This window comes from Glandiceps talaboti, chromosome 23 (assembly GCF_964340395.1).
Source record: "Glandiceps talaboti chromosome 23, keGlaTala1.1, whole genome shotgun sequence".
NCBI classification, from domain to species: domain Eukaryota; kingdom Metazoa; phylum Hemichordata; class Enteropneusta; family Spengelidae; genus Glandiceps; species Glandiceps talaboti.
Window position 1 is genome coordinate 6,852,953 of NC_135571.1, and position 14,901 is coordinate 6,867,853.

General features: G+C 34.5%; 1 protein-coding gene across 1 annotated transcript in view; it reads right to left on the minus strand.

Annotated features, from left to right (window-relative positions):
* Nucleotides 1–11,406, minus strand: part of LOC144453210 (sodium/glucose cotransporter 4-like) — an 18,758-nt gene extending 7,352 nt beyond the window's left edge. The window contains exons 1-12 of the mRNA XM_078144487.1: nucleotides 11,338–11,406; nucleotides 9,955–10,044; nucleotides 7,649–7,720; nucleotides 7,379–7,483; nucleotides 6,479–6,538; nucleotides 6,237–6,341; nucleotides 5,676–5,781; nucleotides 5,070–5,150; nucleotides 4,190–4,398; nucleotides 2,813–2,948; nucleotides 1,711–1,818; nucleotides 107–257 (exon numbers count right to left, since the gene is read on the minus strand). Coding sequence (XP_078000613.1) covers nucleotides 107–257; nucleotides 1,711–1,818; nucleotides 2,813–2,948; nucleotides 4,190–4,398; nucleotides 5,070–5,150; nucleotides 5,676–5,781; nucleotides 6,237–6,341; nucleotides 6,479–6,538; nucleotides 7,379–7,483; nucleotides 7,649–7,720; nucleotides 9,955–10,044; nucleotides 11,338–11,406 — 1,292 coding nt within the window. The remainder of the gene's footprint in view (nucleotides 1–106; nucleotides 258–1,710; nucleotides 1,819–2,812; nucleotides 2,949–4,189; nucleotides 4,399–5,069; nucleotides 5,151–5,675; nucleotides 5,782–6,236; nucleotides 6,342–6,478; nucleotides 6,539–7,378; nucleotides 7,484–7,648; nucleotides 7,721–9,954; nucleotides 10,045–11,337) is intronic.
* Between the last annotated feature and the right edge of the window lie 3,495 nt (nucleotides 11,407–14,901).

Here is a 14,901-nt window from a genome sequence, read left to right on the forward strand (position 1 = left end):
GATTATCATTTATATAACATAATGTACAATTTTGAATTTGAGATTGTTATTATTTGTCCAGCTCATATCTACCAAATTCAAATAACAAATTTTGTTCACTACATACCTTCCAACTATCATTTTCTCTTTTTCTGAAGCCTTTTTTCTGAACGTACTCCATATATCCACTGTAAAGACTGTACTAGCACTGTTACATATAGATGATATAGAACTCATCAAAGCTGCTAACATCACAGCTAACATTAATCCTCTGAAACCTAAATATCAAATAAATAAACTCAAAATTAATCAAATTGAATCAAGAAGTATTTGCATCTCTGAGCTCTGTCAGTCAATGCATGCTTTTGTAAATGTACAATTTCGCCAGAATAGCAAAGCAACATCCCTTATGAAAGTCTCAAGTTTGCTACATGCATGTGCAAGTTTGCAACAAGCTTGTAGACAGCTTGTTGGATCTAGTTGAAGATTGCATCAAGCTTGCGCATGCTTGCAAACTCGGTAGTAAAGTTTCAGTTTCTTTGCTACAAGCTTGTGACATGCTTGCTGTACCCTGCAAGCTTGCAAAACCCTGCAAAGTTACAACTCTTTGCAGCAAAAAAAATTTCATAAGATTCCTCTCAGCTCTGCAAGCTTGTCACATGCTTGTAGTATGGCATATGATAATGCATGCTTTTGTAAATGTACAATTTTGCCAGAATAGCAGAACAACATCCCGTACGAAAGTCACAAGTTTGCTATATGCATGCACAAGTTTGCAACAAGCTTGTAGACAGCTTGTTGGATCTAGTTGAAGATTGCATCAAGCTTGTGCATGCCTGCAAACCCGGTAGTGAAGTTTCAGTTTCTTTGCTATAAGCTTGTGATATGCTTGCTGTACCCTGCAAGCTTGCATGACATTCACAAGCCATTAACGGTCCAAGTGCAACAAACCCGCGGGCTTGCCTGACGAAAACGGGTGTCATAAAAGTTGTTTGCATCTCTAAAGCTGTTTGTAGTGTTACTTATAATAGCCTAATAAATTGATAACAACTGATATAAGACGGAGATAAGGTTTGCCTCAATTGACCCACTCCTTAGAAATGATCTTACGCTGTGAACTACACTGTTTACTTGTGTTATGTAAGAGCCCATCATCACATGTGTAAATATTGGTACTCTTTGATAACAAGTGGACTTGCTTCTTTAATGGCTTGTCCCAGTAATGCTGTCAGCTCTGCAAGCTTGTCACATGCTTGTAGTATGGCATATGATAATGTGTGCTTTTGTAAATGTACAATTTTGCCAGAATAGCAGAGCAACATCCCGTACGAAAGTCACTAGTTTGCTATATGCATGCACAAGTTTGCAACAAGCTTGTAGACAGCTTGTAGGGACTAGTTGAAGATTGCATCAAGCTTGTACATGCCTGCAAACCCAGTAGTGAAGTGTCACTCTTTTTGCTACAAGCTTGCGACATGCTTGCAGTACACCCTGCAAGCTTGTAAAACCCTGTAAACTTGTTCTTTAAGCCATAGGGTGGAATAAGTAATTGAATTTCTAAACTTCATTCTATTCTACATGTATACCACTGATCAGGAATAAGTAATGTACACAAAAATACAAAAAAAAAGTTAGACTGCGCATGCTCTATTTCTCCAACGTTGGAGCTACATTGGAACAGACAACACGTTTGACTGACTTTCAACTTTCAACTCTCAACTTTGAACTTACCAGTTGGTAGAAGGTTTGTGACAAGTAATGGATACGCTATATTGGAACAGCTAACAGAATTCTGACAAATTCTTTGACAATCTTCAGCTTTGACACAAGCAACAGCATCTAATCAGATAAGATGATGAAAAAACAAACTTTTTCATCAGCTGAAATTATTTGAGACATGTTTATCCATGTTATATGTTAATATGATCTAAATGATGTGTAAACTGTGGCAATTCTATTAAAGGCTATCCTGTAATCTTATTTCTAAACTTCTGGACTCACATATTTCGTGGGGAAAGAAAAATAGAGGAAAAAAAGACTTCCGTGACAATGCTGTGTTTGGCAGTTTCAATTTTCTGTATTTGTTTAGATTCATGTCCATAATGCCCTTTATGTACCGGTACCCCAGTTGTGTGTTTAACTTATACCTTTAGTTTGTACCCAGATTTGGAAACATTAAAGTGCCAATATGGATGACAAATGGATATTTATTTTGGATTTTGGATTTTTTTAATGTTTTCCTACTTGACAAAACAATGTGTAACAGAATCTACCAAATCCGTGTTTGTAACTCAATACATTGGAAAAAGCTATAAAATGTGTAAAAAAGTTTGTTATTGTACATACAATAACAAATATTTTATACACTTTTTTAATTCTTTGCAATTTATTGAGATACAAACAAGGAATTGGTATATATTGTATCACATTGTTTTGTCAAGTATAAAAACACAGTAGAATTATTTTACGAATTAAAAATCCAAAATAAATACTAATTTGTCAACCATATGGCCATTTAAAGCGTTTATTTAATCGTGTCTATCAAGGGTTGCTGCGACTTGGATGTGCGACTCGTACAAACTCAAAAATGATATCTGCAACACGGTCGTACGACCACTCATACTACCTGTCTGCACTCAGTCACACATCACTGTGACCTGTACTGCGACGTATTTGTAATTTGTTGGGGATGCCACTCTTTTACAGTACACTTAATCATCGTATCTAATCCAAGGCACAGATACCCATTTTAGGTACCATTAAATACCTCTTTAAAGAGTTTAATACAATCTTATGCATATTTTATAATCTTAGATTGGTGATGTTAGTTTACCTGTAAAGAGAACTCTGCTAACCATACCAGGGATAACAAAAATGAAAGTTGGTAATATTTTAAGATAACCAGCCATCAGGGTTCCTCCTTTAGCATGGGCTAGAGATTTTGCAGCCAAGGCACGTTGTACTATCACCTAGAAAATAGTCACAGCTTTTTGTTAGCATTTACTTTGACTGACATGTAACAGTTATTGACATTTTTTTATTAATAGGAGACATGTGATGATCTGAAATACAGCCACAATGATGTTGGTTTGGTGTTCCACTCATGTGACATGACACACACTCTGACAACTTCAAATGCAAAAGAAGCAAAAAATAGGTGCCATCCACACAGGGGATCTCAAAGGAGTCAAGTTGATATAATCTGTTAGAAAATAAACAAGCCATTAAAATCATCAAGTCCAAGTGTAATGTTTTCATTAGAAGGCTGTTTTTACTACATTGTAAAAGAATAGCAATGCTTATCAGTGTTCAATGTGATTGGGCAAAGTATCCTGCTGTGTTTATTGTGTCTCTGTTATTGTTAGTCAAGAGTTGAAATGTGTCTAAATTTGTGTACAAAATGTAATGTCCCATAAATGAAACACCAAACCAACATCATTTTAGCTGTAATGTCACATGAGTGAAACACCAAGTCTACATTATTTTAGCTGTAATGTCACATGAGTGAAACACCAAGTCTACATTATTTTAGCTGTAATGTCCCATGAGTGAAACACCAGGCCTACATTATTTTAGCTGTAATGTCCCATGAGTGAAACACCAAGCCTACATCATTTTACCTGTAATGTCCCATGAGTGAAACACCAAGCCTACATCATTTTAGCTGTAATTACAAGATTGCAATAGCATGGAAGTCCAAGTTATGACTTGGGACCTGTTAATGCCTTGAGTTGACATTAAGTCTGAATGTAATTTTTATATACTTGATATCAATGCAAGAAAATCAATCTATGGATGCACAGTTTTGATAAAAATTAAAACAAGCAAATAGATAGATGGATAGTTGGATGGATGGATGGATGGATGGATGGATAGCTAGAGACAGACAGACAGACAGACAGACAGTCAGACAGACAGACAGATAGATAGATAGATACCGATAGATACTACTAGATAGATAGACAGATAGATAGACAGACAGACTGACAGACAAGACAGACAGGACAGACAGACAGATAGATAGATACCGATAGATACTACTAGATAGATAGACAGATAGATAGACAGACAGACAGACAAAGACAGACAAATAAATAAATAAATAAATAAATAAATAAATAAATAAATAAATAAATAAATAAATAAATAAATAAATAAATAAATAAATAAATAAATACAAGTAGATTAGCCAGGAAACAGAGAAGCCTACCTGATCAGCACACCAATACCAGATAGAAGCAGTAGTCTGTCCAAAGAAGAATCCTTGCCATGGTAAGACATCATCTGATGCATCACGTAACATAGAGAGTGAGTCATTCCTAGGATAGCCACAGCTAGTCTCTCCAGACAATGTAGTATTTGGTGTAGCTGCCATGTAACCTTCATGAAGACCTTGAAATCCACCCACTTTTATCAAACCTGATGGTCAAATTTATAACTCAAATTTATGGCACTGATGTAAATTGAATTTACTTCTTATTTGCTGATAAAACATTAATAGGATTTCATTTTGTTACAGTTTTGTTGGGTTTTGAATAAAAAGATTCAGTTTTACTGTAATATTATACTTAAAAATTAAAGATAAAACATCCATAGCTGCAAGTATGCCTGAATATGGCATCACATCTGGGAAATTGTGTCCAAATATGGTGTCTCATACTGGAAACTATATACATGTCCAAATAAGGTATCTCAAACTGGAAACTATGTCCAAATATGGTATCATGTCATATTGGCAATTAATAATTATGTCCAAATATGGCTTCACATACTGGATACTATGTCCAAATATGGTATCACATACTGATGAAACTGTGTCCAAATATGGCATCACATAATGTAAACTATGTCCAAATAGGGTAGCACATACCGAACACTGCGTCCAAATATGGTATTATATAGTGGAAACTATGTCCAAATATGGTATCACATACTGAAAACTGTGTCCAAATATGGTATGATTACATACTGGAAACTGTGTCCAAATGTAACATCACATACTGTTCACATACTGTGTTCAAACATATGATACACTGACAACCACCAAAACTGAAATGTGTTTAATTAAAGTATTTTAGTCATAAACTTACTGAATACCATGAGAGTTATACCTCCAATCAATATTAAAATAGTCTGTAGTGTATCTGTATAAATTACTGCAGCCAAGCCACCTGTGAAGAAGAGAAAGACATAAATTTGTAATTATCAATCATTCAGGAACTTACCAGAAAAATAACAATAAAAAGTAGTAATTGCTTTTTCATAATTTCATGTTCACCTTTAATTTTGAATAGTTAATATGCTTTGCAATACATGTTTCATTACAATGATTTGCAATAGTTTTCTGTTAAATTAATTAATTAATTAATTAATTAATTAAATTTAATTAATTAATATATGCTAACTAGTGGTTCATTTTATCAACTAGCAGTACAGTAAGAGGTTGAAATTGGGATCTCACTGGCACAATGATCTTAAGGCGTGGACTCAAAAATCAATTTGACTGGTTATATTAGACCATATAATGTATATGGCTACACAAATATTTTCACACACTGGTGATTCAACATTTTTCAAGGTGTACAATATTATGAGTAAGTCATTATCTATGAAGACGGTTTTAAAAACCATTCCTGCCTGTTGAACTTAGTGCAGTGTTAAAGTCAGCTTAAAATACAACGTCTAAATTACATTACCTGTGATGACATATATTCCTGTAAGTGCTAATATCAGAAGAACTGAAAGATATAAGTTCCAACCAATCACAAATTGTATAAACAGAGATGCTGAGTACATATCCACCTGTGAAACAAATGAGAGATTTTTAGCTATTTTTATAACAGATTTTACAACAATTTTAATGTTGACAAAATACATTTCATTATTATTGTATTTCCACTATTGCTAAAAAGTTTGACAAATTCTATCTACATTGTGTTAGGGGGTCAAATTCTGGCATGCTGCATTGCATTATTGGTAGAGAAAGTTTGATAAATGCTATCAACCATCATACTAGGGGTTCAAATTATGGCATGCTGCATTGCATTATTGGTAGAGAAAGTTTGACAAATTTCATCTACCATTGTGCTAGGGGGTCAAATTATGGAGTAATGCATTGTAATGTATTTTACTGGTAATAGGTTTGACAAATTCCAGCTAACACTGTACGGGGGGGGGGGGGGGGGGGACGACAAATTATGGAGCGCTGTATTGCATCATTAGTAAAAAGTTTGACAAATTGTCTTAGTTTGACTCACCGATATCTTGACAAGTATATACAATGCAAGTGAAAGGAATGCTATGTACACTCGTATCCTGTCACCTCCAAATCTCTTTTTCAAATATTCAGGCATAGTGTAACACTGGAAGAAAAAAAATAAACAATTTAGTTGAAAGGATATAAATATTTAAAATTTTAGCATTATGTATATAAAAAAATTAAAATCCCATGGTTTCTCTGGCAACCAGTGCCATCATAGTATATAATCATAATACTTACAAAACTAGCGATGTATACAGGCAAGAAAACCCAGCCAAGCAATTGAAGTAAATACAAGGCCTAAAGAAAAGAAATAAAAAGAAAGAGTTTTTGTTAATAAATTGGAAGTAGTGAATTGTAATTGCAATACTTCATATATACAATTATTCAGAGTGTAACTTGAATACATTATTTCTGCTGATTCCCATGATGCAATAGCCCATTGCAAAGATACCCTATAAAGGCAACTTGATGTTTCTCTAAAATAGCAAGTAATTGTAGTTGATGTAAAATCATGAAATGATGTTCTAGAACCCATAGTTTATTGAAATGTCTCGATTTCCTGGAGTGGTATTCCCCTTTAAGGAATCAGTTCCCCAGTCTAATATTCTTGTCAAGGTTGGTAAGTAATTAAAAAAGCCCTACTTAAATTCTATGTTTAGTATTTTACCTAGGTTCTCCACTAAAATCTTCATACAAGGTATATGTACAACTGGCAAATGGAACCTGTTATAGTGTTACAAACAGGGAAAGTAAACAACTGAATTGGATTAATAACACTTGGCACAGCATGTTGGAAGTACAGAGACTTATGTTACGTTCTATCATTTGATAAGAACAGATCTATGGCCTCTTTACATAATAGTTCAGGTCACAAACAAATTTTCAGTTCCCCTGGCATTTTGTGCACACATAAAGCGACCATAAAACTGTTCTTATCAAACCATGGTGTGTAATAAAAGTCTCTGCTGTTCCAACATACTGTGTCTAAGTGTTATTAATCCAATTCATATGTTTACTTTCCACCTTTGTAACAGGTTCTGTTCATCAACGGTTTGATGTTGGCAGTTGTATGTATGGAAATCTCCTGATATTGGGAATCCCAAAACACTTACAATATTAATGTTTATATACACTTACATTGAGTTCATATGCTCCTATACCTATACCACTGGCTGCACCAGAACCTGCTAAACCAACAAAATGTTCACTGCCGATATTACTAGAAAATAGCGATCCACCGACCTAAATGGTGAAGAAGATAAAGTCAGTTAGATTTAGCTACTTGAAAAATAGATATCAAATTAAATATTATTAAACAGTTATTAAATACATAATATTAATTAAATATAAAATCAATCAACTATTTACTAATTTATTGTATTAAATAAAAATAAAATTTAAACTTACCAAAAACCATGTCATACTTTTACCAGCAAGGAAATAACCTGCCATGTTTGACCTGTCATGACCTTTCATTGACTGCAAAACAAATATTCACACATTTTAAAATGAATAGTTACCCTTTTTTCATACTTCATCTGACGCATCAACAGATGTTTGCCTTAAGTTACAAGTGTCTTGTACAGTCCACTAATGGTTTTGGCATATTGTGCTCAAACTATCAGTTATTTGACTTTATTTTTCAGTTTCAGTTTAACTATTTTTTTGTTTGAAAATCAAGAGAGGATTTTAATCATTTAATTTTGAAGTTATGATTCTATTCTTGAAAAAGTCCTCCTCGAGTCAATTTTCTACTGAATTACAACTGATTCAGGGGCATGTTAGAAATTTGAATGAATATGTTTATTTGTTCTTTTTTCTTGTCTCTAAATAGAAGTGTTTGAATAGGCCATTTTAGACTGCAAACAGAAAATTGTGACTACAGCGCCCTCATTCAAATTGGGGGTATCATCACCTCATAGTACCATTTCTTAAGAGCTTTGTCCCATGGTTCTGTAGTAGTGTAAATCAGGGATGCTTCTTATTGTTCAGACATCGAGGAATGCAGTAGTGCTCTATGATTAACAAAGTAACCTGTACCATGTATACCCCAATGTACACACAGACAGGAAGTTGAGCACCAGCATGGCATATTTTGCAAAGGCCTATTTGTTTTGTGAGTCCTAATTATCATGATAGTGGTTGTCATCAGTAGTACAGTTATAATAATTGTGTTTGGAATTCGAAATCCATGATGAGTAATACTGTTATTCAAAACCTAATCTGACATTTACAACTATTTTCTACTCATTCATCATGATTAAACAAATGAATAATTCAATTCATAAAACTTTAATCATTTTTCAAATATATCAAAACCAAATGTGGAAAATTTGTTATAATAGAATAATTTATTGGAAATTAAAATAGGAACTCCCTTCTTTTAATTTAGTAATTGCAAACATTTATAGTGCAATCTGAGCATTTTATTTGTAAACAAAACAATGCATTACTGAAATTTGATAATAAATAATTTTTAGGTGTAGCTTTCGGTATTGCTTTTTTTATCTTCGTGAACTACGAACTTTTTCTGTTATTATATGTAATTTTGCGTTGAACTTGCAATAAAAACAATTTTTCAAAAAGACTAATGCATGTGCATGCCTACATCCCTGATCTTCTGTTACCATATGGTATATTGTATATACTCATCAGTAATGCTATACAAGCAATATCAGAATTTTGAATCTAATCTGTCAGCCATCTATTGTTCGTGTACATACACTGTAATTCTACTGAGTGTTAGAATTTTTCATAAATCAAAATAAGGAACCTTGAAATTAAATTAAATGCCAGTAAAAACTGAATATGAAAAGTGATGTTCTATTTTATGAGTGCATACACCTATATTGTTATTATTAATTACATATTTGATATCAGAGATTGGTATGCTGATATAAATATATTGTTAATAAATGGAATATGATTGATATGTTTTCATTTTTCAGTAAACCGAACCACAAAACTCTAAAACTACACTAGCTATAACTGAGGTATTATTTTTTCAATCAGACAACCAACAATATATTTCATGAAAATTATTAAAATACCAATAATTAGACACTGTAATGGGATAATTAATTACAGTCTATCTTTGTTGTTTTGAGTGGCATGACAAAGTATACAGGATAGGAAGTGAAAGACTTTTTGCCAATCGGACAAAACAACAGAAAGTCAATACACCATTACTAACTGTACGATTGAAAACATTCATTATGGACATATAACGAACATCATTAACAACACTATCAGACAATGCCTTTGTTCTAGGCCTTTGTTCTAGAACATTTTGAATACCAACAGACTGGTTTCAATTTACATATAGTGGTCAGCTATATATAGAATTTGTCATTCTGATCAGGATCATTGAGCAAGACAGATCAAAAGGTCAAAACTAAAAACTTTGAAAAATAGTTTAATAATAATTCTTTCTGTTGTACTTTCACTCATTAATAATTTATCTGATAACCTCCAGTAATCAGATACCACACTTGGTGTTGATTGCTTGAATTCAACTTTCCAAAGAGTGTAATTGTTTATATACAGGGGTCTTATCAATTTAGTTTATCTTGAAAATCACAGTTGTGTCTAAACCTTTCAGGCTGGTCATTAGAATTTCATTGTATCTTGAAAATCATAGTTGTGTCTATTCCTTTCAAGCTGGTCATTTGAATTTCATTGTATCACCATTGTATACATGATATAATACTTACCCATAATCCCACTGCTACAACCAAGACAAAGTAAAGTGTCAATGCGATGTAATCCCAGGCATTGAACAAATTATGGGCTTGTTGGATATCCTACAGATTTCAACATAAAAATTGACTATAATTAAATAAGTGGTTCTGTATGATAAATTGAAGAATCAAGAATATTCTTTTATCACAGACAGACAGACAGACAGACAGACAGACAGACAGACAGACAGACAGACAGACAGGCAGGCAGGCAGACAGACAGACAGACAGACAGACAGACAGACAGACAGACAGACAGACAGACTGGCAGACAGACAGATAGACAGACAGACAGACAGACAGACAGGCTGGCAGGCAGACAGGCAGGCAGCCCAGGCAGGCAGACAGACAGACAGACAGACAGACAGACGCAGACACTGATAATATTCTATAGACCTATACTACCATCACTTCTAATAGTTGACCATTTACATTTACATGTTACTAAATTTAGATTACACCTTCATTGTAGATAGTTATCACAGTCAAAGAATAATTGAGAGGTCACTTTAGTCATGATGAAGCAACTCAATATTCAAAATATTTATCACTGACAATGAGGTGGGAGTGGAGTGGAGTGCTGGGGTCTGAGGTGGTTTGTTTATACAAAGTATATACACATGTTTACATGCAATCTGATTAAAATCGATGTAGATGTCGGCTAATCATTCATTGTTATTTTACCTCGGTCCGTATTTGTACTTGAATTAATCTTTGTGACACATGTTTACATTTTCATCTTGATGGCAGGCTCTATAACAATGAATGATTAGTCGACATCTACATCGGATTTTAATCAGTTTGGTTTACATGTGTACAACTTACAAGGTCATATTTACTTATTTTCATTCTAGATACAAATTAATATTCTGCGACATTCTACATCTGGTGAAATCTGTAAAACCTTTCCTGTGACAGAAATATTAATCAGAAATCCACTTTTAGTAATAAAAATTATTTCACCAAAACTCTACAGTAGCATCTGAGTCAGTTCATAATTTTTTTATCTATTTTTTTTTTATTCATTTTATTTTTCAAATAATTATAGACATACTTGTTGATAATTATATTTTCAGAGTGATGTTTTGAGTATGTACTAACAATCACAGCCTTGACACTCAAACATATCAAGGAAATGATATGTTATAATGTAGCTTAAAAAAATTGTAATTTTTTTTTTAAATAAATATTTTTTAAACGTGTCAACTGACTGCCACCTGTCCATTAACACCAAACCCTTGCACTCTTTCAACTGCTGTGGATTTATCAAGTGACGACAATTATGATTATGAAACATAACAATGCTAGAATAATAACGATCGAATAGTTTATGACTAGATAAGTACATGTACATACCTCTACATAATCATTAACATCTTTGTCTGTAACAGGTGGAAATGACACTGTACTAGTAGGAGTTGTCATTGTTGTTCTATATCAGTCCAGGTACCTTACATTCAGCAGTGTGATGTCCACTGTATGCCAGAATTGCAAAGTTATATAAAATATGCAGATTAAGTGATATTATCAACAGCTTCTTTATTATTCCACGTTAAACCTGCAATAAAAGGATAACAATTTATATGAAAGTGGAACAAGGTGAGTTTGTGAATTTATGAGTGTAGTGTGTTTGTGTTTGTTTGTGTGTGTGTGTGTGTGTGTGTGTGTGTGTGTGTGTGTTTGTGTGTGTGTGAATGTGTGTGAATGTGTGTGTCTGACTGAGTGTCTGTGTGTAAATGTGTGTGTGTGTGAATGTGTGTGCATGTGTGTGTGTGTGTGTGTGTGCATTGCATGTGCGTGTGTGTCTGTCTGTGTGTGTGTCTGTGTGGGTATGCTGAACCAAAATCTATTTTAATCAGATCCAAAATACTAGTAATAACTAGTCCACTGGACAAGTAGAAATTAAAAAAACACTTTTTGCAAATTTGATTGAGATGTTTTATTGAGATGTCCCTTTTCATCAGTTTTTGCGAATACTCGCAAGTCAAAGCGCGTATTTCTGCTCTAGCAACAAAATATGTGAGTACGTTTTGGACGGTGCTGTAAAGAGGCCTGTGGCTTACGACATTGACAGGTGGGTGGGGGGGGGTGTCAAATTCTGACTTTGTTCACCACAGAAACACCTCACCTTCCCCTTCAGCTCTTTTGCAAAGAGTCTAACCCCTATAGTAAATGAAAAAAATACTTATCCCTCCTTCCCCATACACACATCTCTAAAAACACACACACGTATGTTCACAGTACAAAGTTTAAATTGGCCATATTGACGATGAATTAGTGTTTATTTGGGGGTTTTGATTCATAAAATAATGCTACCAAATTTTATCCTTGCAAAAACAATGTGAAAAAGCATATACTAATCCATGTTTGTAACTCAAAAAAACGCAAAACATTAGAATGTTTAAAATATTTGTTATTGTGTGTACAATAACAAACTTTTCACACACTTTTTAGCAGTTTGTAATCTATTGAGTTACAAACATGGATTTGGTAGATGCTGTTTCACATTGTTTTTACAAGTATAAAATGTAGCAGAGTTATTTTATGAATTAAAAACCCAAAATAAATATAAAATATATGGCCACTTAAATAATTTAATAAGGTCAAAAAACACTATAAGGTCTAAAATAAATGTTTGGTTCTGGTTACCCGACCCCACCTCGAGAAAAATAAAATAAAATCACGAAAATTGTGAAGTCTTGCAATAATTTGGATGCGGAAACTGACATCAACTTAAAAAGACAATATATAAAACTATTAGTCCAATCTATCTGTAATTGCTGTACATCTGATGAGAAGAAACCAATAACACAAAGACCATATGGAAAACAACGGAAAACGTAACTAACTGACCTAGAAAAAAAATCTACCTACCCCACCTATTTTAAAAAATTGACGGTAATCGAAACCACGCAATTATTTCAGGTCAAAACCTGTAGGTCGTTATTTTGTGACCTTTGACCTAGTTTTGATATCAAGCGATATATTGTTCATTTACATTCAAAATGTCTTGGTCTTACACAGGATTGTAAATTTACATACACTGAACTTTTACTTATATTTACACTTTGTAGTTTGATTGGGATTTCCTACCACCATTATCTACGCGACAAGGCCCATAGAATGTGTCACCCGACCAAGGTCGAAATCGAATGTTTATTTAAATATCTGCTGTCAATAAAATATATAACCAATCGACGTCAATACGCCATTGTAATATTCTTTCCCTAATAATGCCCATTTTTACACGTAACACGAAAAATTGAAAGAGAAAATCAAGGGATAATCCACATAAATTGTTTGTGTAAAATAAAATTGTACACCTTGGGCCTTGGCAGTATCATTCGAATCGAGTTCTCTTCCGGTATTTTGGTTCAAACCCGTACAAATTACTTTCATTACGCGCCGCGTTGTGATGTAAGAAAAATCGTGTCACTTACCATTGGATGGTCTATTCTAATGAAATAATCCCAAAAAATACGGAAATCGTGCACAGTAGTACGATAGTTGTACGTTTTTATGCCACCGCACAATATGTTGAAATGGAAAGTTTAATCAGCGTCTGCTCGAAGGTCATGACCTTTGTGTGGGCAATTCCATTGTAATAGTGGGGTGAGTCAAGTCAACAATGGGGTGAGTCGAGTCAATGCTACGGTCGCACTTGGGTCTGATGACATATTGTGTTAATCTTATGGTTTGTGGTTGTTTATGCGTTTTTCCTTGTCTTCCATTCTCTTTATTTTAGTATTGTTATTGCTGTTTTTTCATCATAGTCCGATTCGTCGTCATCATCCATTCACCAGATAGATTCACCACCACCACCACCACCACCACCACCACCACCACCACCACCACCATCTTCTTCTTCTTCAAAAAAAAATACAAACAGGCAAAAATGATTTCAGCGATGTAGGATTTTGGTCGTTCAGTTTAAGCATCTCCCCATAGTAACAGAATCATTGACACGAACTCCAACCCACTACTGCCACCACATGGATAAATTTGAAGGTATTGGTAGTTTCCCAATACTACCACCACAATGAATTTGTGTGAAGGCAATGCATTAATTAATGCACATCTTTGGATTTAATCAACAGAGCTGAAGACTAGAACTTCCAAAGACATGAAAGAATTGATTGGTAGATGGCCGACCACTGACATTATCAGGACTAAAGTCAACATGCATCCACACAGCAACTCCTGCGAGATCCACTCCTCTTGTCACACGTACCATAACTAACGATTGATTTACTACATAGTTGTCATCACCCTTTCGACTAGTTGTCTCTCTCTTGGCCTAATCAAGGTTCAGGAGAGAGAGAGAGAGAGAGAGAGAGAGAGAGAGAGAGAGAGAGAGAGAGAGAGAGAGAGAGAGAGAGAGAGAGAGAGAGAGAGAGAGAGAGAGAGAGAGAGAGAGAGAGAGAGAGAGAGAGAGAGAGAGACAGAGAGAGACAGAGAGAGACAGAGAGAGACAGACAGACAGAGAGAGACAGACAGACAGACAGACAGACAGACAGAGACAGATCTAGACAGAGAGAGACATAGACAGACAGACAGACAGACAGATCTAGACAGAGAGACACAGACAGACATAGAGACAGCCAGACAGACAGACAGACAGACAGACAGACAGACAGACAGACAGACAGACAGACAGAGAAGATAGAGGGACAGGAGGGAGGGAGGAGAGGCAGACAGAGACTGGCAGATGCAGACAGACAGACAGACAGACAGACAGACAGACAGACAGACAGACAGACAGACAGACAAAGGCAGAGTATGCAAGGCTGCAATTGAATGTTTAGTTTTATCACAAATATATGCCACGCACACTATGATTGCTTGTAAAAATCATGACCAGCCTGGTGTTATGTTTTAAATATAAAATAAACTTTTATTGACTGAAACAGAGAACACTTA